At 36.8% G+C, this 25,848-nt stretch overlaps 2 protein-coding genes and 1 long non-coding RNA gene across 4 annotated transcripts in view; all 3 read right to left on the reverse strand.

Moving 5' to 3' along the window:
• Window positions 1–24,441, reverse strand: part of LOC106164705 (uncharacterized) — a 78,098-nt gene extending 53,657 nt beyond the window's left edge. Inside the window, exons 1-9 of one of the 2 annotated variants that reach the window (XM_087015394.1) lie at window positions 24,244–24,441; window positions 23,652–23,870; window positions 19,651–19,869; window positions 16,915–17,058; window positions 16,131–16,439; window positions 15,921–16,003; window positions 15,276–15,504; window positions 638–799; window positions 8–241 (exon numbers count right to left, since the gene is read on the reverse strand). In XM_087015394.1, the coding sequence (XP_086871520.1) occupies window positions 8–241; window positions 638–799; window positions 15,276–15,504; window positions 15,921–16,003; window positions 16,131–16,439; window positions 16,915–17,058; window positions 19,651–19,869; window positions 23,652–23,870; window positions 24,244–24,301 (1,657 nt within the window). In that variant the 5' untranslated portion in view covers window positions 24,302–24,441. Of the gene's footprint in view, window positions 1–7; window positions 242–637; window positions 800–1,950; window positions 2,593–15,275; window positions 15,505–15,920; window positions 16,004–16,130; window positions 16,440–16,914; window positions 17,059–19,650; window positions 19,870–23,651; window positions 23,871–24,243 lie in introns of those variants that run through there. The other variant, XM_087015398.1, reaches the window with a different exon arrangement.
• Window positions 4,370–5,925, reverse strand: LOC147764325 (uncharacterized). Its single transcript, XR_015332237.1, has 2 exons — window positions 4,783–5,925; window positions 4,370–4,663 (listed from the first exon to the last, which is right to left on the reverse strand). It is a non-coding gene; the product is annotated as an uncharacterized LOC147764325 (long non-coding RNA).
• Window positions 24,426–25,253, reverse strand: LOC147764326 (uncharacterized). Its single transcript, XM_087010257.1, has 3 exons — window positions 25,059–25,253; window positions 24,586–24,835; window positions 24,426–24,456 (listed from the first exon to the last, which is right to left on the reverse strand). The coding sequence occupies exons 1-3, from the start codon at window positions 25,198–25,200 to the stop codon at window positions 24,426–24,428; spliced, it is 423 nt and encodes a 140-aa protein (XP_086866383.1). The 5' UTR covers window positions 25,201–25,253.
• Window positions 25,254–25,848: the final 595 nt, after the last annotated feature.

Here is a 25,848-nt window from a genome sequence, read left to right on the forward strand (position 1 = left end):
AACTTACATATGTCAGCAAATATTGTGGGTTTTATCAATGCAACTCTACGAATTACATATAACCCTCCTAGGTCAACACTCCAGGTGGGATTGTTCTGTAAATTCGTTTTTATACATTTCAGGTCATCAGTGCTGTTGTGTCCATCCACTGCAAGATTTGCTGGATAACTCACGTTTTCGCTAACATTCATATAAGTACTTGACTGTGTGGCTTGCTTTCGATAGGCTAAGTTGATATTTTCTAGAATGAAAAATGACAACAATCTTCAGTGAAATTGTTTAAGGTAATATTGACTTAATATACTTATATACACAAACTTTCTGTAAAAGGTTTTTTTCCAGAAATACATGTAACTGTCTTTACTGTAGGTACCGGATTGTGTGGCTGGCTTTCCGTAGGCAATATTAATATTTTCTGGCAGAAAAATGGAGACTATGCTCAGGATTGACCTTCATACACAAAATAAAGAAACTTTGCTGAAATCATTTTTTTTTTCACAAAAATATGCAGTCATTATACGAGATGCTCTACCACAGCCCAGTGCCTCACCAAGGGATCCGTTTTATGCCGTGATCTTTAAAATATAACTTCTATAATAGCCCAATACAAAAGATCTCTTAAACCCCATGCACTCACCATCTTGACATCCTATTCCCCAGGGGTTGTCCACACAGTGTTCAGGACATGTTCTTAGAGTCCGTTGACATCTCTGTCCTTGTTTACAGAAACACCCAGTCACAGTGTCACACTGCCAGCCAAAGTAACCGTCACCTTCCATACAGCATAGACATAGGTGCACTGGTGATAGAAAGAAGTAATAAACAGCAAAACTTTCACTCTACATACAGCAAACAAGCCATCTCCATCTTTTAACCTTAAATAACACTTTCATTATGAACAAATCGTGCTCAAAGTGGAAAAATATGTGCATCCAGCGCCAAATGTGCAGTTGCACTATCCATCAAATACTTATGGACAGTGCAAACTGCCTAGTAAAGTGGCGAGTTATACACATAATTGGCGAATGCTTATCTATAAAGAACAAGAATTGATAGTACATTTTTATGTCTTGCTCTAAATTATAACTGCCAGGGCTAAAAACTGCATTATAATATTTTTATTCATTGATCCATGTTTTGTTTTGCAATCGGGTTCTATTCAGTCATTTCTGCTTCACTTTGTTTTTATTACCGTCTTTTTGATACAATTGTTCTCATTCCTCCGACCTAGCACCTGATTTAAAAACGAAACCTGGTCATGTGTATATAATTCACGTTTACTTCCTCGTCGTGTCCTGGTCTGGAATATCATACTGTGGGATCCCTAGTTGTCAAAATCCATTGAAATGCTTACGTCTAAAAGAGGTCTGGGTTTAGCAACTAAAATATAATCACGGTCAAGCAACACCCTGGTTTTCAAATCATATTTTTAAACGTAATTTACAGACACAAATACGGATTTTAGGATACTGAATATAAAGTGAAGTGAAGTACTTGTATGTTAACGTTAATTGACAGTGCGGCAAGTATTTTTTCCTCATCTAAACCGCTAAGGCAGAACCCGCAGTTTGGTTAAGAAAAAGGAAGCCCGGGTCCGCCTATCTATAGTAGTCAGAAGTCATTTCATGAAGGTTAACAAATTCATGTATTGTTGAGGATAAAGCGCACTGTAAATACACCCTACATGTACGGAGAAAATTCATTTGTTCCATTTTACACAACACAGAAGCTTCGCCTGTAAGGTCCGACATTCTTTCTGCGATTTTCATTAAATCCCTTCGGGTCACCACAGCGTGTACACCACTATAGTATGAAAGAGCAGACATACGTCACAGTTACCAAAAATACACGTTAACAAGACGGTTAACAGCAATAGTACTCAAACTATAGCTTTCTTATTATTTTGAGATAATGTCTGTCATTTTATATGTAATAATTCGTCCGGTTTACCTGTTAAAAATATCATCCAAACAACCAGGAAGCAAGTTATCCTGGGCAGGGCAGCCATTTCTTCCTTTACTACAGTTGACACATACCTTAGCGCACTGCTGTTGTGTTACCGGTATTGTACCTCGGGTCGATTGACATAAAAAGATTTCTTTACGCTCTAGAGGATAAAAATGTAAAACAAACATACTCAGTGACGCCCCTTTTTGGGTTAGGGGTTAAGTTGAAATCCGCGTTAAGAAAATAAATATTTTTTCGGGCTTCGAATTCCCGTGTCTGCTATGAGACTCAGTGCATACATTGTTTTAATAACTTAAGCATACATATGTAACTTGAACGAAGCATATTGTAACCTAGTTGTGTTTTTTTTTTTTCATTTAATTGGTTAGATGTGGATTTTTTCGTGAGTTGGCGGCAGTAAACGCCTTTTTATTTTTCGCAAAGTCAGAATTCATGCACTACATTATCTATACATATCTAGGGATGTTATGTGACCGTGGCGATATGATGATCACTGAAGCCTGTCCATTTAGACAAGCTTCAGTGAAGATCGAGTGCAACCTCGAGCAGCTACCCAAAAACATCTCGCTTCACTCGACATTTTTGCGTAGCGTCTCTCGGAAAACTCGGATTTAACCATGATGTAGTCGTGAAATTCTAGACTACATCTTGGTTAAATCACTCGAGGTCTCTTAAATGCTGGAGGTCAAAGACAGATTGATCATGTGACTTTCTTGGCATCAAGAGAATAGTGACGTTGCATGCGTTATATACCTACCAGTAGACAAATTTAAAATCTCTCACACTCTTAAAAAATTAGCATAAACATTTCACGTTTAACAATCATTAGTTATAACTTTATTACACTAAGTCATATCATATGGGTATGTTTTGAAAACGGGAATTAGTTTACATTTAAGCCACACGTGCATACAAATTATTTGAAAATTTATAACTTTTTAACGAGGGTTGTGTTATTTACCTTTTGTTTTTAAGCTGTTCATTCTTCATCTTTATCAGATATATCGGTAAAAATCAAATACATTCCCCTTTTGAACTTGTAATTACATGTAGCATGCTCCATGCTCTGAAAACCAGCACATGTATATTCCGAAACCGCCTCGTAGTAAAAAATGTCACCAAAACGTAGAATTATTACTCCTGTGGACTTGAAATAAACATCCGTTTGATTTTGACTGTATTCCGTAACCGCCTCGTCGTCAGAAATAACAATAAAAACTAGAATTATTACTCCCGTGAACTTGAAATAAACATCCGTTTGATTTTGACTATATTCCGTAACCGCATCGTCGTCAGAAATTATTACTCCCGTGAACTTGTAATAATCATCCGTGTGATTTTGACTATATTCCGAAACTGCCTCGTTGTCAGAAATATCACCAAAAAGTAAATTTTTTTCTCCTTTGCACTTGTAAAAAATTAGTTTGACTATATTCCGGTCCGACGCTCCTTGTTTATCAGAAAAGTCACTTAAAAGTAGATGTTTGCCTTCTGCAGCAGGCCCAGATACATGTAGGTGTGGCTCAGCTGAGAAACGCACGGTCAGTGTCGACGATTGATTTAATACTTTTCACGCCAGTTAAACGTCCATGACAAGTACCCTGTATCTTGGACCTAACTAGAGAAGGACAAGTAACGCGGCATCTTCCTTTGAAGCTATGTGCGTTCGGGTAAACATTCGCCTATTGTCTCACATAATCTGTTTTGATAGCTCCACGGGCGTCTGAACAGCTTATTATCAAGGTAGCGCGCGCTGTGATTCAGTGCATTTCTATTGTTTCTCTGCATTGATAACGCAATTTCTCGCAGTCCCTCGTGGTTGCTATGATACAGCATTGCCGCCAGTTTGCAGTTGCGAGCACACAGGTTTCCGTCAATACGTGGAAATTTATTGAGGGGTTTTCGGCATTTTACCCCGTTACCTCATAAAAACGGGGTGTGAAGTTTGTCTTCAATACCTGCTGCCTTTCCCTGTCCGTGAGGTTTTTCAGTCAGCAACTATCTTTCATTTATATTTCGTTTTATTTTTCATTAAAAGTTACCCGTTTACAATATGAGATTAATTTCACCAATACTGATCTTATGGTAATAAAAATGCATATATTTGACATAAAAAAATCTTCTTTTTATTTCTTTTCACTTCCTTTTTTTTTACCCAACTTAATATATTATAATAATAAAAGATTTGACAAATAAGACGCATATCACTGCAAGAGGGTCAAACTCAAATGTGAGTATGAATTTTATCAGGATCAGATTTTTTAAACCTGTAGTTAGTGTATTCTGAGGTAATTGAATATGCAATTTCAATCAAGCAAGAAAAAACTGTCTAAACATATAATCCATGTTTTTTACATTTCATTTTTTTTCATTATAAGATAGCAAATATAAAACAACTTGAGTTCATTCCAATATTTATTATTAAAAAAGTAAACATTCAAAATGCTTGTTACAAAGCTAGTGATGATGAATATACAATACATGTGCAGTTTTCTTGTCTTGTCTCTTTTTGTGAAAGTCATGTTGGAGTTATTTCCTATTTGTATCACGAGTAGTATTAACTTATTTATAAAAGGTATAAACTAATTTCTTATTGACCTATGTGAATTATTGTCCAAATGTTTAATTAGTGCGTCTTCTCTTGGGCAATGGTGCATTGTCCAATTTTAACTTTCCGGCATCTTGTGGAGAGAATCTGGAAGAGAATAAGAATGTTTTTATCACAAACTACTATAAATGACAATTGCCTTTTTTACTTCTAGTTGGACATTTGAGCCACAGGTAAGCCTTATCAAATGCATCTCAAGATTCTACCTGTCAGGTAGATTTTCCCTCTAGTTAAATTTACTTCCCTTGTTAGGCATGGACTTTCTAGATCATTATCAGCCAGGTAACTAAACCGTCTGGCCCTTTGATGATTTGATAAAGCCAGCTAGGTGCTATCCAAAGGCATGTCTCAGGATTATTTCAAAGATTTCAAGCACCTGATAACAAGATAATGCAATGTAGCAAGGCAATTACAGAGGTGAGACTCTTATCACAAATGTGATCAAGATCTACTTTTATGACCATTACCCAAGTAAATATAATCATGAACTTTGCATGTGTACATGTCCACATATACACTTTCACTATAAGACCAACGAGGGTGTTTGCCAATCGTCTTTATTCTGTTTAGGGAATCCAATTTAAAAATGAAAAACTATTAATTATCATTCTCAAACTGGAGCAGACTTTAGCCGGTCATGTGAATATACATATATACTTCAGAGTAGTGTTAATGTCAACTTTGATAAAAGGATATTAAAAGGCCCACAGGTGCGTTTTTGTGTGTCACAATTGCATGGGTGGTGCCATATTGCAATGATAGCCCATATTAAGAGTTAAAAAAATAATAATTATCATTCTTAGACTGGAGCTGACTGGAGCCGGTAATGTGTAAATATATATATACTTTAGGGCAGTGTTAATGTCAACTTTGATAAAAGGATATTTAAAGAATCACAGGTGCGTTTCTGTGTGTCATAATTGCATGTGTGGTGCCATATTGCAAAGATAGCCCATATTGAGAGTTAAAAAAATAATAATTATCATTCTCAGACTGGAGCTGACTGTAGCCGGTAATGTGTAAATATATATATATACTTTAGAGCAGTGTTAATGTCAGCTTTGATAAAAGGATATTTAAAGAATCACAGGTGCGTTTTTGTGTGTCATAATTGCATGTGTGGTGCCATATTGCAAAGATAGCCCATATTGAGAGTTAAAAAAATAATAATTATCATTCTCAGACCGGAGCTGACTGTAGCCGGTAATGTGTAAATATATATATACTTCAGAGCAGTGTTAATGTCAACTTTGATAAAAGGATATTAAAAGGATCACAGGTGCGTTTTTGTGTGTCACAATTGCATGTGTGGTGCCATGTTGCAACGAGAGCCCATATTAAGAGTTAAAAATATTAACTATCATTAACTATTTAGGTCCAAGGCCACATAACCCTCGCTGACTCGGGGTCTATCTATTACATACACTGTCACCCTCTCGCGATATATGCCATGAACACCTCTCGCTGACGCTCGAGGTGTTATGGCATATATCGCTCGGGTGACAGTGTATTATCTCACACATAAAGCTTGTCATGAAAATGCATGCATTGTGGATTTTGGTATCTAATATGAAAGCACATACTGTACATGTATATCATTGACAATTTGTGCGTTTTCTTTACATTTCATGCACATCTGACCTTAAGTGAGGTCAGTGAATTTCCAAACGTGACCCATAGAACAGTAACATGATCATCAGTATTAGTTCATATAATTAAATATAAAACATGTCTATTGAAAAAAAATAGCGCTGGACTCTAATCAACAGTACAAGTATATAAAGGGGAAGTTTTATCACACACAAAAATAAGGAAATGTCTTGAACCCATTATTAGGGAAACTCAACTCTACTGCCAGGTGCTATAGGGTGTGTAAATGAACTCTGTCGATTTTGACGACCAGATATGTCCGACAGACAAAAAAAGAACCAGATGTGTCCGACAGGCCAGATACCTCCTGTATCTGGCCTGTCGGACACATCTGGCTCTTTTTGGTCGGACATGTCTAGTCTTCTCTGGTCGTAGGACATATCTAGCCTGTCGGACATATCGGGTCGTCACAGTCGATCCTGTAAGTTCTCATGGAAACATATTCGCTGTTCACATGGGTTAATATAACATTATTTTGTGCACGAACGTAATATCAAACTTTCAAACTAATATCTCCCTTTATTTCCTTTGATGTTTAAAATGGAAAATTGCAAGAATCGGTTACAATGAGAACGGTATTAATGTAGGCACTTTGTTACCTGAAGAAAATACATATAATTAAGCATAGATTACTTATTTTGAAAACCATAACGAGTATATTATTTTGAATGCTGGGTTTTCTTAATGCACACTTGAGCCTATAACTTGATCCTTTAAAGATGCTGTACACTGTAGGCACATTTGTTTCAATCTCTGGAGTTTGCACTTATATGTATTACTGCTGTCTTATCGAAAAAGATCATTAATTATTGGGCATCCAAAAAGACAACAATTGCAATCAAAGTTTCCTGTGACTGGATGATACCCGTTAGCGAACCTTGTCTTTTAAACAATTCGAAGCATATTTTAAAAGAAACCATACCCATGCCGGTGAGCTGGGTAACTACACACGTGTACTGGTGGTTATTGATCTCAACTGTGATCTACGTCAGTGTTGATCCAAAAGAAAAAATGTAACCTTAAAATGTTCCTTAGGATCCCATTGCTCCATCAACTGACTGTTTCTTTACTACAACTGCTCAAATGTCACAGTTTTGATGTCGTTGGTTTGTACCCGCAGTTGCCCCTCTTCTTAACGAAACAATTAGGAAAGTTTTTATTTTCCTTTATAGAAAGCTACTGATATAAACTTCACTGCGGTACTTTCCCCATAAAAATAACATTACTTTCAACATGTAACTTATAATTTCCATTTCGATGGTGGTAACTGCTTGGTAAGGATTGCAGGTCCATTCACAAGCCTACATCCGGAGGTTGACATAGGTGTCAAATTTACGGACGTATTCTTCAACCACACCGTAGCAAAATACATACTGTTCCTATAAAATAAAACGCAGGGTATATTTACATACAACTATGCGTTCGTGAATAAACCAGTTTCAAAGAAAATGAATGATTGATATGTATGTGTAATATTTTGAAAAGCTGTGTATTGCAGACTTGGACACTTTATTTCTATCAAAGAGTCTGGCGTTTACTGGCGGTATCAACTTACAGTGTAAAGGTACGTGTTTGTCGCCCAAATGAGACACGTATTGTTATCACGTTACCTTGCTATCGATCAGCTGTGGTCTGTTTTGTCTGACAGCCTTCACCGTGTGGAAGACATCCACTTCTTGCTCCACCTTCAGCTTGTCCAGTATGCGAGCCACGGCACAGAACAACCCGCTCTGGTGGGCACCGTTCCTTTATTATAGAAAAAATAAAAACATGGGTTTCCTGTGGCTCAAATATTATTTTGGGTAGAAAGAAAATAATAACAAGATGGGTTTCCTGTGCCTCAAATATTATTTTGGGTATTAAGAAAATTATAACAACTTGTTATTATTTTCTTTATACCCAACATATAAAGATAGGTTTCCTGTGGCTCAAATATTATTATGGGTAGAAAGAAAATAAATGACTATCCAATAATGATTTACTAGAGAAATTTGTTCTATGAATAATTGAACAGATAGGGCAGAAAAATGTGGCGTTAAAATACGACTTATGCATACTATATCAAATTAATATAATAAATAATACTTATAATTTTATTTGAATATTAAATAACCAAATTTCCTTCCAGTTTAAAGAAAAGTAATACAAGATATAACTGGCATTTGGCGGTGGCTGTAAAAACTCACATGCAGTGAACAGTTATGGGAGTGTTTCCTCGTTTTTGTTGCCACTGTTGAACAGCATCAAACAGCTCAAGAAACGCACGCGGTGATGGCGGCACTGGTTTTGAAGTCATCCAGTCGTGAAACTGGAATTGGCAGACTTTTCTTGAGGAGCCCGAGTGCTATAAAATTGAAGGAAAATAATAATTTAGTGATAACAACGTTTGTTATATCTAGATTAAATCCCTTTTAAACAGAATGTGTTATTTAAGATTAATACTCCATTAAGGATACGTATCCCGATATGCCAAATGCAGCAAAATATGAAAGAAGAAAAATTAGACATAATAGGTCTTCTTTGATATAGAAAGTGCAAGATCAAAGGAGGCTATCTTAAGTTAGAACACAAACCGTTTTCTTGCCTGAGCTTAGACCATTATTACAAACGGTTACACTGTAAGATTTAGTTTACCTCTATTGTGCAATAAAGGTAGTCTAAACCTTACATAATTATAGAAATTGTACTCACATCCTTAGAATTGGTCACCCTCAACTCTTTAACGGTAATACGTTTCCCGCTCTGGCGCGTGGAGGTCATTTCTACATTAAAAGGACCGTAAGATGTCATCTTCTCTGTTGGCCAGTACACACCACTTGTCTGAGGAAATCAACAACTCAGGTGTATTAGTGGTGTTATTGGGCAAAGTAAATAAACGCTTAAGGTTGAGATAAATGGAATTCTGCTTGTATTTTAAAGACGCATATATGCGGTATGTATTTGTAAAAATCAAAAATAAGCCTCAGTTTTACTTATAATTTTAACTTGACGTAAACATCGCCTCTATTGTCTCGAATAACATTCTCTCGGCAGTATCTGCAGTTATTTACCTTGCTATCGTCGTTAAGTTCATTCAGCATAACTATAGTCGCACATTGCTGGTCATACAGCATACTCCAGAAGTCAACGATCGTATGAGGTAGAGGCATCTGCGTGATGATATAGGCATTTTGGCGTTGGTAACCCTAAAACATTTTGTTTCTAATATGTTGACTGCCACATATGCATGCATTACTTACACAGAATATTCGTTTATTTAAGAAAGCAACGGTTTTAAAGTCATTAAAACAAATACGCTTTTTACTTGAACGAACAGAATGGGTAATATATATTTGAAATTCGCTTTCAACATTTTTAAGACGATACATGTACAATGTCTAATCAGAATGTAGAACTGTTTATGAGAAAAGTACTTAAACCATACGTCTATGAACACTGCATTAATGTAATCAGTGCTGTCCTCCGCGTATGATGTAAGGCGTGGTCTGCAGTGGTTGCCTTCATATTGAAACAGACAAAATAAGTCATTTGTTTCGTAACAGATGTAGTAATTCAACATTATGTTTACGTGTTTTAATACAAACATTAAAAAAATACTGCGATACGGAGAGTATTTTAGATATTATTTAAAAAAGGAATATAAGTGCTATAAAAAAGAAACCTCAAAATGCATTATCCGCTGAATCTAATTAAAGACTGGAGAAATCTATATGTAGACGCAAAAGTTTAAAGATAAAAAGGTCCAACAAATAACCAAAGCACCGAAGCATATTACACGTATTACAAACAAAAATACCGGATGATAAAGAGAACTTACGTACGGTGAGATACACTGTAAGTTCGAAGTGGTTTAAAATTTACCTGCTACAATATTAGTCACTCTATTCTTGCCAATGTTGATGGGCTCCAGGGCAGTCTTTGTGGAACTTTCTTCTATTTCAGGCAGCATGAGGCCCAGTACCTGGCCAACGAAGAAAAATTAATACATTGCACTTACATACATAGTTAACTACATGTATGAGTGCTTCTTGCAAACAGTTGTATTTCAAAACCACCTACAAAATTTAACAAATGTTAATTAAAACTTACGCCATCATTCAAAATTAACAAACATTTTGTCCGTGACTTACAGCAAACTCTTCTTCCATTTTGGTCAGTCCAGTCTTGTTCCTTTGTCTCAGTTTTCTCAAACGAGAGGTAAGATCCTGTAGTCTTATGAAGGTAATGCCACAATGCAACTCCTCCAACAATGTGTCATGTATGAAGTAATATTGCTCCTGAAACAAGCAGGCCGAGGTCATTTCTAATACATCAAATACCAGCCAGCGATATTTCAACAAAACATACCTTGTACCAAAAACGAATTATTGACATCGTTACAGTTGTAGTATAACAACGTGTTCTACTGTTACAATTACGGCAACTCATTGTCAAACCACGTTATATATACCTTGTAAGGTAATAGGGTACTCCACAAACTGCATTACCACATGTTTATGTATACATTTAAGGTAAAGGATACTGAGTGACAATTTTGCCGTAGACTAGTAAAATGAAATACCTTTGTCTGTACCATTTTCGGCCGAGATGCTCGCAATGACTGAACGAGTCGGAATACGTCCACCTTTCCCTCCGCCAGCGCTTGTTCAAACAGATAGTCCAGTGCGATAAAAGTACCAGTGTTGCCAACCCCGTTGCTAAAAATAGAGAAAACAAACTTGATTTTAGCAACTGGCCTCTTTGTGTAAATATGCGGCACGATATGTGCTATCATATTTGATGTCGTGGAGTAAAAAAATCTACTGGTTATAATGTAAGATAAATTCATTAAAATATAAAAAGTCTGGTTAAATGTTGATCAATTCTCACAAAACAACGAGGTAAAATTGTTTTTCACCTGCAGTGCACAACGACTGGTCCTTGGCCCTCAACTAGGATGTCATGCTTCTCAACTTCCTCTCGGAATTTTACCAAAGCAGTCGGGTCAATAGGTACGCCGTTATCAGGCCAACCAGTGAAGTGGAACTGTTTGACAGTGTGGACTGTCGGATGACCTACCTTTAGATGAAGGACAATATACCATGGATTGAGACATTTTAGACAGATGTCTTCAATGAAATCAAACACCTACTATAATATGTTAATACTTACAAAAACACTTTTGATTAGTCAGTTTGACATATAGGTCTGTGAATGTTCTGCTTACTTTACAATACTGCAGATTTCGTACAAAAAAGTTCTGTCCTTGGACTTCATCTAGCGTTGTCACTTGTATTTCGCCAAACTGTTTCATTCCTTCGTCTGCCCAGTACTGCTCACATTTTTGCTGAGGTAGAAAGGGTTATTATTAGGTCTCATATTGAAATACATCAGATATACAAGAATACATACAATATACAGTTCCATTTTATCGCATCGTTTACTTTGTCTTACTTAAATATAAAAAAACTTGAAGCTCTTTCAGAACAGCAGACTAAGAGTGCATTAAGAACAGATGATCCGCGAACTAACTGGCCGGCTGACTAAATGTGGCCGACTCCACTAAAAAGCGTTGCCGCTAATTTCCTGATGATCCCCCCGCCTCCACCCGTGCCTAAAACAAATAAAGGCTCGATCGGCTCCTCTGAGGTTTAATTGCCCTGCAGGCAATTAGGCGGTCATATTTAGTCAGCGGATCAGTTAGCCCGCGGATCAACGTGTTCTGAATGCCCTCTAATGAAATATGGTCCAGCCACTTGAATGCTTGCTGTGTAATTCCCGCGATGTATCTACTAATCGGGATTTAAGCGGCAGGCTTTTAATGGGTAGCAATATTTGATCCGCGGATCTGTTAGACCGCTGTTCTGAATGCGCTCTATGATATTGACATACCTTGCCCATTTCTACAGTTTTCGTCAACATTACAATTTGTGGAGACTTGACTTGCCATACCATCCGCCAGAAGTCATTTACGGTGTTTGATTTTGGACCTATTCCAGAAAAAAAACACTTTCATGCTAGTATTGTCATTATGCATTACCCATAATTAAACATCTATTTTCCAGTGTCACAACTTAACTGAGAAATAGCGAAACATACTTGTCGATGGAACTAAATTAGGATTCATAAATATGGTGTGTGTGTGTGTGTGAGAGAGAGAGAGAAAGAGAGAGAGAGAGAGAGAGAGAGAGAGAGTAGAGTAGATATCGCTTAAGAAAATAAAATTACCCTGTGCAGCAATGAATGCTCGTGGCCTATTATACCCCTGAAATTGGAAAGTGCAATTGTCAAGTATGGCTTTTAAATGTGAGATGTAGCTAATTCTAAAATCAATGATACACATTTACGCATGAAATAAAACAAACTTATGTACACTGCCCCTGGTTAACACGGGACAAAAAGACACACTTAAGGTCGGACAGTTATAGAGTATTATGATGGCAGCATATAAAAAGAATGTAGTACGGATGTAAAATAACTCACATCAATATAGTTAGCGTTGATGTAGTCAGAGTTGGGATCATCTGGCAAAAGGTCTAATACAACTCGATTATGGTCGTCTAATGGAAAATAAATAGTTCGATAGATAATGGTAGTGAACGGATTCAGATATTAAACCAGTACAATCTTTTATCATGTAATGGATGGTAAAACATGACTGACATCAAAAACACGCAGATCGTTATAATGCGCACCACTATATATTTTTTTAATTAGCTAATTTTATTCCAATTATTTTTAGAATTTTTTCAGTTTCAATGACTTACAAGGAATGGTGTTCCTGAACCTGTTCTTTAGTTTATTTTCTCGTTTTTGGCCGACTTCACAAGGGTATTTCAGTGTGAGAGGAAATTTCTGGAAAAAGGTTAATTTTTTTTTAAACTGATTTTATAAACGCTCGTGTACATTTAGTCAACTTAAGCTAACCGACGTAGGCTGTACGCTGTATATTAATTGCACACGTTTTATTGATAAATAAATAAACCATAAAACATACAGTTTTGTAACAGCATTATTGGGGCTCATCTCCAAAGAAACCATCGCTCTACGTACAGGTAGATCGATCGAACGCCGCAGGGACTCTCGCTGAATGCAATAACCTTAACATATTAACACGTTTCTTACAGCGCTGAGCAGAAACCAGAAAAGCTGGTGGTTAAACCAGTGCGTTGGGAACGAGGAGGTATGTCAATATATTGATCTGATTGCATTGAGGAAGAGCTCCCGCAGAGGTTCATCGGTCTACGTAGAACGATAGGTTCATGGGGAACAGGCCCTTAAATTGGCTATGTGGTCACGTGCTTTAACAAGGTACTGTTTTTAGTAAAATGTATATTTAAAATGGACTGTATGTCCTACTGAAACGTGGACAATTCAAACCTGATATTCGCCGTGAAGAATATCTCTGGCTTTCAATTTCATGGCCTCATAAATGTTCTCGACAGAGATTTCTGTGTTTTGTTTGATGCTGCTATAGAGATGCTCGTCTTCCGTGTTTTCATACGGAACTTGAACCGGAGATTCATATACATGGTCATCTAGATCTGGAGATATAAAGTCAAAACGAGGAGATAATGGCATGTACTTTTTAATGAAATACTGTACATGTACATGTAGAATAAAAGCTGTTGGACATAGCAGCTTTTGGTGTAAATAACTACCTTCTTTTCTCTGCAATTCAGAAAAGGCCTCAACTTGATCAGGCTCTTGAGGGCGTCGCCTTCTGCAAAACAAGTTTACAAATAAGAGTAAGAGAGTCTTGAACACGACCTTGAGTTCCACATGTACAACATAATTAAGTATTTTATTTGTGAAATTTGTAGATGACTCAATTTGATGTGTTGGGTCGCATTTACAACATATAATTTTACCGTATCATATGGTTATCTAATTTCAAGTTTTTTAGAGATCCATAGTACATGCATGTAAACCTTGCTCTATGTATACCAAGATTATGAAGTTTACTCTTGTACATGAAAAATAAGACCACAAATATACATTATAACGTCTACATTTTTACATTTACATTTTGTTTATTTAAGGACTATCTATCGTAATCTACAAAGGTTTACCTTTTGTATATAAGAACAACAACCACAAATACCACCACCAGGACCAGAACCCCCAACACACCTCCTGCTACAGCACCACCATTTATACCTGTGGCAGGAACCGAAGACGCTAGGAAGAAAGGAGACATATAGGAGTTAAAACACTCTGAATGTAGTCGGAAACTTTCGCCATTTAAATAAATCTCTTTTAATAAATAAGTAAAATCCAACTTTGATTTAAAACCTGAAGGGATAATTTTGCAAACTGTGTAGCACAATTGCCACACAGAATTTCTAATGGGTTCATGTAGCTATGACACTGACTACACTCACTTTGGCTGAGTTGAGATACCAGATACCTTTTTCTGTATCCGTTGTTGCCTGAATTGCATCACTATATTCGCCATACCCGACAGCTGTTTTGGCGCGGATCTAGAGTGACAATAATGCTCAAGATGGGGAAAAACAGTAGATGGAAGCAGTGGAATTGGGTAACAGTGCAAATTGTGCAATACAAATCAACTTGGTGTTTTTTCATAAAACATACATTAAGCTATAATTTGTTCATTGAAATACCTTGGAGATTTTGTGTGAAATATACTTACTCGAATTATGTACGTGGAATTGAACTGCAAATTGTCAATTATTTTATTAGTAATATCAGCACCAATCACTGTTTCTTCCCACTGGCTGGATTGTTGAGTGTACGATATCTCGTAACTGACGATAACGCCATTTGGACGGGACGGGGCACGCCATGTTATCTCTATGGAGCTATCTCCAATTGATGTTACATTTGGGGCTTCCATCTTTGGTGGAACTGTAACATAAAATAATTATATTTCGCGAAAAATCTCCATCGGTTCATTTTCTGAAAATAGCAATTAATAAACTCATGGTAATTATATTTAAAATAGAAAAGATAACTTTTTTCTTGTAAAGTTAAATAAGCAATACCGGGAAGTTTTTTTTTACATGATGATATTTTCGTAAAATTCATAATTAATTGAAAAAATTACCCCCTTCAGCTGTAGTATGAGTCACTGTCACTGGTGGTCCTTCCAGTTGTAAGTTGTTAACTGCTGTCAGGTAGATGGTGTATTTACTATATGTTGTGAGGTTGGTGATGGTTATCAACTGCGACTCAGTTACACGCAGCACGTCTGTTGTACCATTGTTAAATTCTCCTTCATATCGCACAGTTAATTTTGCAAACCCGTCGCATCTATGGATCTCTTGATTCATCCCCTAAAATTATGGACGTTGTTTACTTGTCTTGAATAGTATCGATATGTGCATGATGTCCGGCATTTGGAAAACGCCAAAATGAACGCAAAGTACATGTATGTACAGGATACGTATGTTACGACGTAAATCGATTTATATCCGCTTCATTTTGGAGGTCGGCTAAAATATTATGGCACAATCACAACTGGCGACGTTCTCTTTCACCATACAGTAATTAAGTTAATGCGATTTGATTAAAAATAATCGCGTATTATAATTTTTCTTTGCCAATATTCCTGGTACACCTGAATGACTTTCTCAGATGACCGTTTTCATGCAAAAATAACCCGCAAATCAAATGCATTGCAATTACCTATCAAGGTAGCACTTCACTGTGTTGTGCGTGCATAGTGTTTCGATCAACACGGTATACTCACCATTGTTCTAATTTCTATGTAAGTAGATCTTTGTGATAAATCAAAAAAAGAGTTCACATTTGGATAAGGAGGTGCCACAGGTTCTGAACAAAAAGAAAATAATCATGAATTATTCAAACTGCTTGAAAGGAAAGTAATACGTGCGTTATTTTGGATTATAATGTTTTGCATAAATACCTTATTAGTTTTAAAACAATTAAACAATATTACCTCCACATGTTCTTGCAGTAGTTGTTGGGCTAGGAAGTCCATAATATCCAGCATTATTCCAGATAATAACAATAACGTTATATTCTGTGTGGTGAGAAAGATTTATTATTGTAACTGTATGCTTTTCTGATGACACTGTGACGTTTCTGGGCCGACCATCCTGCTGCCAAACGTTAATGACGTAGCTGTGAACACGTGTAACACCAGAGCCGGCCTTTGCCGTCCATTGTTGCCAACTTATGGTGAGTGTATCTTGAGTCCTTGATGACACAGCCGGTGCTGCGGTTAGATGTGGCAGTGATGATGTGTCTTCAAAATAAAATAATTGACACGTGACTAGAAAGACCGATAAATGAATAATATTTTAGTTTTTTTTAGATTCATATTGACTATACAAATCCCAGTTACAGGTTTTTTTGTTTGAACCAATGGAAGGCAAGTGCGGGATGTACATATTAAGTGCTGTTGTTAAAACACAAGACGCCCACTGTATGCGACTAACAAAAGTGCAATAGGCCTTTTACAGCTAGATGACTAGCTGTTGACTTCTTTTGTTTACTGAAGAGATCATTCTCCAGTAAACAAAAATTAAACCGAAGAGCAAGGTCTTCAGAAAACAAAAGAAGTCAACATCTACTAGCAGTCATCTACCCCGGCAGCTGAAAAGGGCGTATTATATCGAGGCGCAGCCAAAAATGGACTCTTGTGGTAACTAGTACATAAACATGCCAGACGACTGGCGATTTAAATCAAAAGGAAGAAAATACCACAGTCCGTGACATACCGACTTGACATGTCCCATGATGTCCCTGCCAGCCCTCAGCACAGCCAGATGTACAGACTCCATACACGGGATGACACTGTTCATTGCTATCTCTACAGTTACAACGGTTTCTGCATTCAGGACCAAGGTTTTTATTTGTACATTCTGAAAATAACATGAAGCACAGAGACCAATCATTTGTAAAGAACACTTTACTTTATCAGAAGTTTTAATTTAACTACAAAAATATCAATTGCGTGTCCAGCGTAACGGAGGCAAATAAAGTTTTGCGTCGAACAACCCAACGCCAATGCAGCCATACATTTTGTATATAAACAACTATTTTTGTGAGCGTCAAGAATAATTAATATTATTATACAACAGTACAGCAATATTTATAATTGATAAAATAGGTCACTTGTGTAATGATGATAAAAATAAAAATCGTCAACAACTTACGGAAATCACACCGATGAGCCAGTTATGTAATCAAAGCTCTATATTCTGCTTAAGAAGAGTACACTGTAAAAACAGCGTTTAGCTCCAAGACACATTTCCAAGCGCCTGTTTTGTCTCATTTTTTCGACGCGTTTAGCTCCTAAGCACGTTTTGCTCCTTAACATGTTACACGCTTTGACGTGTTTGACGAATAATAAATGTAGGATATATTCATTTAACTTTCAGGTGCTAAAGGTTTCAAATGTCTTAGTCACACACGCACACACACTAAGTCACGGTCACCTTTAAAGTGATAATAACTCTTCGTTTCGGCCAAAAAATGAATTTTCCTGGAGTAAACAACAATTTTCCCGTACTTACCAATGGTTTATGAATCCATTTTTACATTCAAAGTTAGTCCCTGGTTTTTTTCTAAAAAGTTTGTTTTTTTGTTAAAATCTCTTAAGAGATTTTAACAGAGTATAGCCATCAATGGAGGTCACGTGGTCTATAGACAAGCTCAGATATCAGAATAATAGCTATAACAGCCGTTTTTGTGGGAAAACAGAATATATTATATTTTCATGAGTCATTCACAATGTTTTTATTGTGAAATACAGATTTCATACGAAGAGTTATTACTTCTTTAACTGCTATAGATATCATTATCTGTAACAGGGTACCGTTAACTGTCAACAACGTTGACTTAAGCAGATATCGTTACAGCTGGTCTTATTCATTCTTGTGTTAGCAGAACTTGCGAGGGAGTTTATTAGAATGTATTTCTGAAAAACAAGGTACAAAAATTCACTAGTTCACTAAAGACACGAAGCAACTATCACTTTTACTTTAAAACACATTTATTCATATTTTGATATAATGCGTTACGGTATTGATGTCAATTTTTTTCCGGAAGTAATGAACAATAGAACACCAGGATGATGGTGGGGTATTCATTAGCTTTCATCACATGCTGGTTATTTTGGTACCGATAGCCGGAATATTCTTCAAGTTAGTCGCCGACTAACCCCAAGCCCATTTTGGAATTAACCGCTAACTGTAGTTCATACAGCATAAGGCGTGTTTTGGTAATTTATGAAAAAAAAAGTTTTCAAAACATTATATAATGTTTTTCCGGAATGTTATTAAAACGCTGATAAAACTCCACAAAATAACGTTATAATAAAATTTTGTAAAAACGGTCCTCGAATCTTTCTACAAATTACTGTAATGTTTTTCTTATCTGGGACATCATTTTGCATGGAGTTAAAAACACCCATAACGTTACCATAATGTTGATTGCCAGTAACACATATAAACCACTTCTACTAGATTCTTATACGACTAAACTAAAGTCGACATGCCAAGGGATAAAGTGAATAAATCACTCGATCAGCCATAAAAGAGCTTTAGACTGGTCTTTAAATTTTTGGTCAGAAATTTAACCTACAAATGTGACCTTTTCTGCCCCATGTATGTACAGGAAAGTAAGCTAGCAGAAAAACCATTCAAATATCATTTTTTTTCGGGTAATATTAAACAATGCCTCCTGGACACCAAGCGTTCGAGCAGGCTGCTCCACGCCTTCAACAGCTCCACACGTTTACGCAGGGAAGTGTTAAGTCAAATTGTTGAGCCTTGTGATAAACTTATGGGACCGGTGAAACTTATCACAAAGCTAAAGGTGCGACACTACTAAGCATGTTAAACATTTTTATTTCTTCTGAAAGAAACTTGAAAAGCTAAACGTGTTGTTCAGTTACCCTCTACCAGGGCCACGGATTGATTTTTCACAGATATTCACAGACATATCTCTAGATAAATAGACAGTCATTTCGGTCTGATGTCGCCTCGGCAAAAAATGTCCACAATAACTGCGGCCTTGGTAGAGGGTATTGTTCAGCAGCTCCACGCGTTTACGAATTCCACATCTATAGCAGCTCCATATGTTTAGCAGCCTCACGCGCTTAGCAGGGGAGGTGCTAAGCCAATGTGCTTAGCTCGTGATAGACTTACTATAGGTTCATAAACTGGTGAAGCTAAACACATAGCTAAACGTGTAACACTGCCAACGTGTCTAGCATTTTCTTCTGTGAAACGCTTGAAAAGCTATACCTGTTTAGCTTTTACACGTATTTTTAAATGCGTCTAGGTGCTTAACGTATGTTGAATGTGTTTAAATGCTAAACACTATTTTTACAGTGTAGAAAGCTCGTGCCAAGTAAAAAACGATAGTTTTTTATTAAAGATATTTCACTTCTTTATCCATTTGTATTTGTTCAACATTAAGTAAAAGTATATAACCCGTTTGACAATTACCTTCGTATCTGTACCCTTTAATAGTTACTTCACAGAGTATTAAAGGGGCTTCGTGCTCCAGCTGGACAAAGACGACTTGACCAATGTGTGGAACTTGACATGCCAATTCTACACTTCCACCACGAGGTACTTGGGGAACATATGTCGCGCACACGTCTTTGCTGTTGGGATCTGTGATGTTACGTGTCTTTACTGATAAGTTACGCAAGTGCTTGCCGGCTGGAATTTTACAAAGACATAGGTCAAACTTCTGTCCACTAAGACCCAGAAGCGATACATGAACGGTAATTATTGTACACTAAACTGTGACTTTCATAAACACAATATTATACACAGATTAAAATCTGGTCGAAGAAAAACTAAAAGATATTCACAGCAGTTGAAGCTATTTTAATCGTCTTTCGAAAAGAGAAATAGGAGCGCTAGATATGATGAAGATGAGGGAGGGGGAAGCGGTTAGTGTCCCTCTCTTTCGGGCCCACCTTTCCCTGCCCCTTCCAAAATAATAATGCTTATGTTTATTAAATAAACAAGTAAATAAAATGAAAAAAATGGTTCAAAACAAAAATTACCTTACCCTATGTCCTACATATTATAATAAAATCACTGCCCTTTATATATGCAGAGCAAATGGAGAAAAGATTGCATTTTTAGTTTCAATTATCCTGCGGGGTTGTCAGCGCAATTCACCACATTTTACTCTCATGATTTAAGCGGCAGTAGGGGCCTAAGATCTGTATAAATATATTTAAGGTGTTCCTCTAAGCAGTGCCAAGGAACTGTAACAGCAGTCATTGCATACCAGTGACGAAGCACCATGCAGAGGAGCAGTGCAAGACTTTAACACACGTAGTTGAACTCACATTTGGATGAAAATAGACTGTTTTAACAATAATCATAGTTAAAGGACAAGCAGCCGGACATCATTCTAAATCCACCCTGTGCGCAGGGTGCAACTGCAGTAGGGAATTTTGTGAGAAAAATTATGAAAAAAAAGTAATTAATTAGAAATACGCAAAGGAATTCATCCATTTCACTTGTATATCACCCGGTATTAGAATGCACTGTATAATGTATAAAATGATATACCGTGTAGGTATAGTTTTTTATTTATTTAATACTATCTTTCCATATATAATAGATACTATATAGTAGTTAGAGAGCCTTTACATGTAAAAAAACATTTCTGTGCTCAATAAATTATCATTATTGTTATTAATAGTACATGTCTTGTGCAGGTTGTCTGAAATGTCTAAACTAGTAAAGATAACAACTGACTGCACAGCTTTTTGCCGCCAATAAAACGCAAAACCTACAGATTTTGCACTGACTTTATACAGTGAGGGTCCATGCTGATTTATATAGTTCATTGCATTTAAATTTAACAGTGTCAGCTTTTATTTGATGTTTTTACACTCGTCTTTACCAATAATTTGGTTCCTTTGGTCTCAAGGGGACATATTAGGGGGCGTTCTATTTTTCATAATATCTCTCTCAATATTCAATTGGTTAATTGAATCGTCTTGCTCCCAAAAATCACTCTCTCTCTCTCTCTCTCTTTATTCACTTCGTCATAAATTATTTCTCTTTCTCTAATAACGTTCTCTGCCACTTTCCTTCACTTTATCAAAACTAAATTTCCACAAATTCTTTATCACTTCTTTTATACTGGTTAAAAACTGACATTTCTCTTTTTTTCTTCGAATTCTTCGCGCTCTCTCGATTTACATACGACTTGACTAATAATTTTCAAGGGACCTGCTTTACTCCATAAATCAACCAACAGATCATATACGTTTCTTGCAGAAGACCAATATAGATTCATAATATTGACTAAATATATCTTAATGAAAATTTTATGTATAGATCGCCAATGTTTTAAATAAAAGTTTTGAAATACAGTGTATTTAAAAGTAACATGTACCAAGACTCAAAACTGCATTTTTTCATCATGACCAATTTATTTAAGTAATTATCAATAATATTTGATCCTACATAAATAAAAGCGACCCATATGCCAAATATCAACCAACCTATATAGTCAGGTCTTTAATGTATTTACACAATATGGATAAAATAATTGTCTTTTACTTATCCTTTCGCTTTAGTTAATGAGGAGACATAAAAAACAATTCCAACCTGTCCTCAACTAAGTCGATGTGCCAAGACTTCCCCAACAACAATACACCAAGAAAAAATAATTATACTAAGATAAATAACGCTTACCAAACCTTTAATGAAAGTGATTCATCAATTCTTAAAACAGGCCAATTAAATGACGATTCAGTTACATATCTGAGCCCCATTAAACTGCAAAACACCCAGTCAGAACAGAACGAAAACTGATTACGATAATGCAATCTGACACACACCTTGAAAACGGGTAGTGTGGTCCGATATACCGGTTAATTCAGGATCCTTAGGTGCCGAGTCTGGTAGTTGGGTAGGCCTGCATGAATCAAAATAAAAAGTCTACATTTCTTGCTAGCATGGATGCAAGTACAGGAAAGAGCTTTCGAATGACCCACGCTAAAACTTGCTGCACCTTATCACTTCCCAGGTAGAACAACAACTCTACTGACCGATCCGTGACGATAACACACTGATATCCTACCCGTACTGAACAGTTCACACAAAATCATGTTACACGTGTCATCGTACCTACAATAAATGTCATTTATCATTTACTAATTAGTTAATTGATTATCTACCTTCTCAGTATCAAGTGAATGCTCTCCCCGACAGTTTCTCAAAGTTTTCTAAAAACCTGTCCGCTACTTTTTCCACAATATTGCTATGAGACAAACAGACTAACAGACGAACAGACAAACGATCGACAAAAAGACAAGCTAAACAAAACATAATCGCCTCGGTGGGGGTGATAATAATATAACATTCAACTCATCGGAGAAATCCGTCTAGAAATCGAATAGCAAAAAAACTGCAGTTAGGAAGTCTGGCGTAGATAAACAATACTTTATGGCGAGTCTCTAATTACCCATTGATATTAAATCATGTGCCCATATTGCAGTGTATTCACGAAAGCATACATGAAGCATATGACAACATATAGGGGAGACTGGGGCTAGTTGGACCCCGGGGTAAGTTGGCCCCCCATCAATTTATGAAAAAGGGGTAAAAAATTGATCACATCATTTAGTAAAGTGGCCGTATCCAATAGTGCTAAGAAAGCGCCGGTCGCAAAGAAGTTTTATTTAGGTAGTGAGTCCAAATGAGAGAATTTAGCATCTTAAAGTAACTTTATTAAAGAGACATTAAAATTTTTTTTCACAAGCTTTTGATCAAATATAGTATATGTATATGGCATCAAACTGAAGCTCGTTATTTCATCATCGTTGTTCATTCTAGCACCATAAATGGCTGCAATCCTTTAAAATTAAAAATGTGCACCCGGGGCTAGTTGGTCCCCTTGACTCGGGACAAGTTGGACCCTCATATTGACCACAATCCCTTGCGCGCAACAGAGCTACAGACCATTGTTGAAACAAACTCAGTGGTTTGTTAAATAATTACTAGTTTAAAACGGAATGTGTTTATTTCCTTAAAACAAAAAAAAATTATTATTCTGGGGCCCCGTGGCGGGGCAAGTTGGCTCCCCTGACGTCAATTGCGTTTTTTGCCAAATTGTGAGCCGTTTGGCATTACAATTTAAAAAGAATGACGTAACATACCCGGTACATAGCTTAGTTCATAGGGCTTACTTTGAAACCGAATTTGTTAGTTTAGCTCATTCTTAGTTGGCTCTAAAAGCCAAAATTGTCTAACTGGGCCAACTAGCCCTGATCTCCCCTTCTTGTTTGTATCTACATGTAGTAAACCATCATCAGCACAGGAACATAAAGGACTATTTGTCTGTCCTTAGGCATTTGTATTTACAGCACACGCGCATACACACATACACTTATGGGAATGCTAAAACTAGCATAGTGGTCTGTAATGATAAAAAGAAACATATTCCAAGACGTAGACTCTGTACTTACAGTCACCGCCATCACCTCTGTTAAATAGCGTTACACTGTAAACCACGTACTTCTGGCCTAGGTCTACCCGCCACCAGGGGTATGATGTTATCTCTGTGTGTGTACATGACTCAGCGCTGAAACGTGCGTCTACATTCCCGTCTATAGCACGACTTGGTACTCCACCTGCAACAACCGCTACGCCGCTTTGCCCTGCTGTTCTTCCAATGGCCACATTATCTAAAACATGTTATTTGGTCTCAATTTTTTCGCTATCACTGAGTTAATACATGTTGATAAATCGATGATATTGATTTTCTTTGCGTCGTCCTCTTCATATTCATGAACTATATAATAAACATATTCAAAAGACATAGTGGTATGATACTTTTTACTGTGTAACTGTGTACATGCATACGATTATTATTATTATTATTAGTGCAAACTTGATTAAAAGTTGATTAAAAACAAAATATGTATTGCCGTTTGTTAACCTCAGAAAATAGTCTAAAACTACGATTTACTGGATTACATGTGTGTATACAAATCGAATTATCTCTTTCCTTTCCAACCTAAGATCAAGATAATTACTTTTCCACAAAAGTTGACTTACAGGGATACGTGTAGCCCCTAACAATGATTTCACACAACCGTAATACTTGTTGGTACATTTTTCGTAACGTGACGTAGCGTGCCAAGATTGGTGGATCTATCTCGTACTCTAACACTGCAGTTGAACAATGTGTATTAAGAACAGATACATCTCTGCATCCAGTATCTGATGCTGTGTTGTTGTTAATGCAGAGCCTGACTTGGGTAAACTGACCTGTGAAAATGACAAGATTTTTATACATTTTAAATACCATATAGACAGACACAGCTTTAATTGCGCAACGCAGTCCTTACTAGAAAACAAATGAAAAGCGCCACAAAAATCATTGCAAAAGCAAATAACATGTCCATGATATCAAACTCACATATGTCAGCTAATGTAGTAGGTTTTATCAATACGACTCTACGGACAACATATAAGCCCTCTAGGTCCACACTCCAGGTGGAATCGCGCGAGTAGTTCGTTCTTATACATTTCAGGTTATCTGTGCTGTTGTCTCCATCCACTGCAAGATTTGCTGAGTAAATCACGCCACCTGCACTGTAGGTACTGGATTGAGTGGCTGGTTTTCCATAAGCTAAGTTGATATTTTCTGAAAGGAAAAAATCTCAGAAACAGAACTGTAAGGTAATATTCACTGTGGCCTTATGTCCCACACGGGACGAAGAGCACTGATGATGAATATTCATGAATATTCATAAGTGTTTGCACAGAAACTGTGCTGACATTGAAATAATTACTCTACTCCAACCCAGTGCCGTAACCAAAGATAAGTTACTATTAATTAATAAACCAACACAATCCCATGCACTCACCATCATGACATCCTATTCCCCAGGGGTTGTCCACACAGTGTTCAGGACATGTTCTTAGAGTCCGTTGACATCTCTGTCCTTGTTTACAGAAACACCCAGTCACAGTGTCACACTGCCAGCCAAAGTAACCGTCACCTTCCATACAGCACAGACATAGGTACACTGGTGTTAGAAAGCAAACAAACAGTGTCACATTGCCAGCCAAAGTAACCGTCACCTTCCATACAGCGCATGGATATGTGTGCTAATAATAGTTAGAAAACAAATAAACCGTGTCGCACTTTCAAGTAAAAATGTCATAACCAGCTAATACATGTATGATTGAGGCCGATGTACATACAGTGAATATAGACCTACAGTTTAATGTAACAAAAGAGGGCGCCTCTCACATTAGACAAACAATTTGGCAATACATGGTGTTACTTTTCTCTGGACGTTTTTCATGGTTTTAACACTGGTATAGCGTCAGCTAATCGCAAACATCACTATAAGTTAATTGGCAGTGACCTAACATCGGTCAAGAGCAAAGGTACTTTAACTATCCTCTAGATTCATATTTAAACAAGAACTGTTATTCTATATGCGATGACTTGTTTGGTTTACCTGTTAAATATATCATCCAGACAACCAGGAAGCAAGTCGTCCTCGACACGGCAGCCATTTCTTCCTTTACTACGCACACAGTTGACACAAACCTTAACACGCTGCTGTTGTGTTACTAGTATTGTACCTCGAGTAGGTTGACAAAAGATATCTTTACGCTCTAGAGGACAAAATGTAGAAAAACATT

Source organism: Lingula anatina, chromosome 1 (genome assembly GCF_051362555.1).
Source record: "Lingula anatina isolate TDL-2025a chromosome 1, LinAna3.0, whole genome shotgun sequence".
Taxonomy (NCBI): Eukaryota; Metazoa; Brachiopoda; class Lingulata; order Lingulida; family Lingulidae; genus Lingula; species Lingula anatina.

Bases quoted from the DNA above. Each gene is read 5' to 3' on its own strand.
- LOC147764326 (XM_087010257.1), bottom strand. From the start codon at position 25,200: ATGGAAGGTGACGGTTACTTTGGCTGGCAGTGTGACACTGTGACTGGG. The intron at 24,836-25,058 runs GTGAGTGCATGG...TTTTCCTTTCAG, and splicing joins GGGAATAGGATGTCATGATG to AAAATATCAACTTAGCTTAT. The intron at 24,457-24,585 runs GTTATTTGCTTT...TCATTTTCACAG, and splicing joins GAGTTTGATATCATGGACAT to GTCAGTTTACCCAAGTCAGG.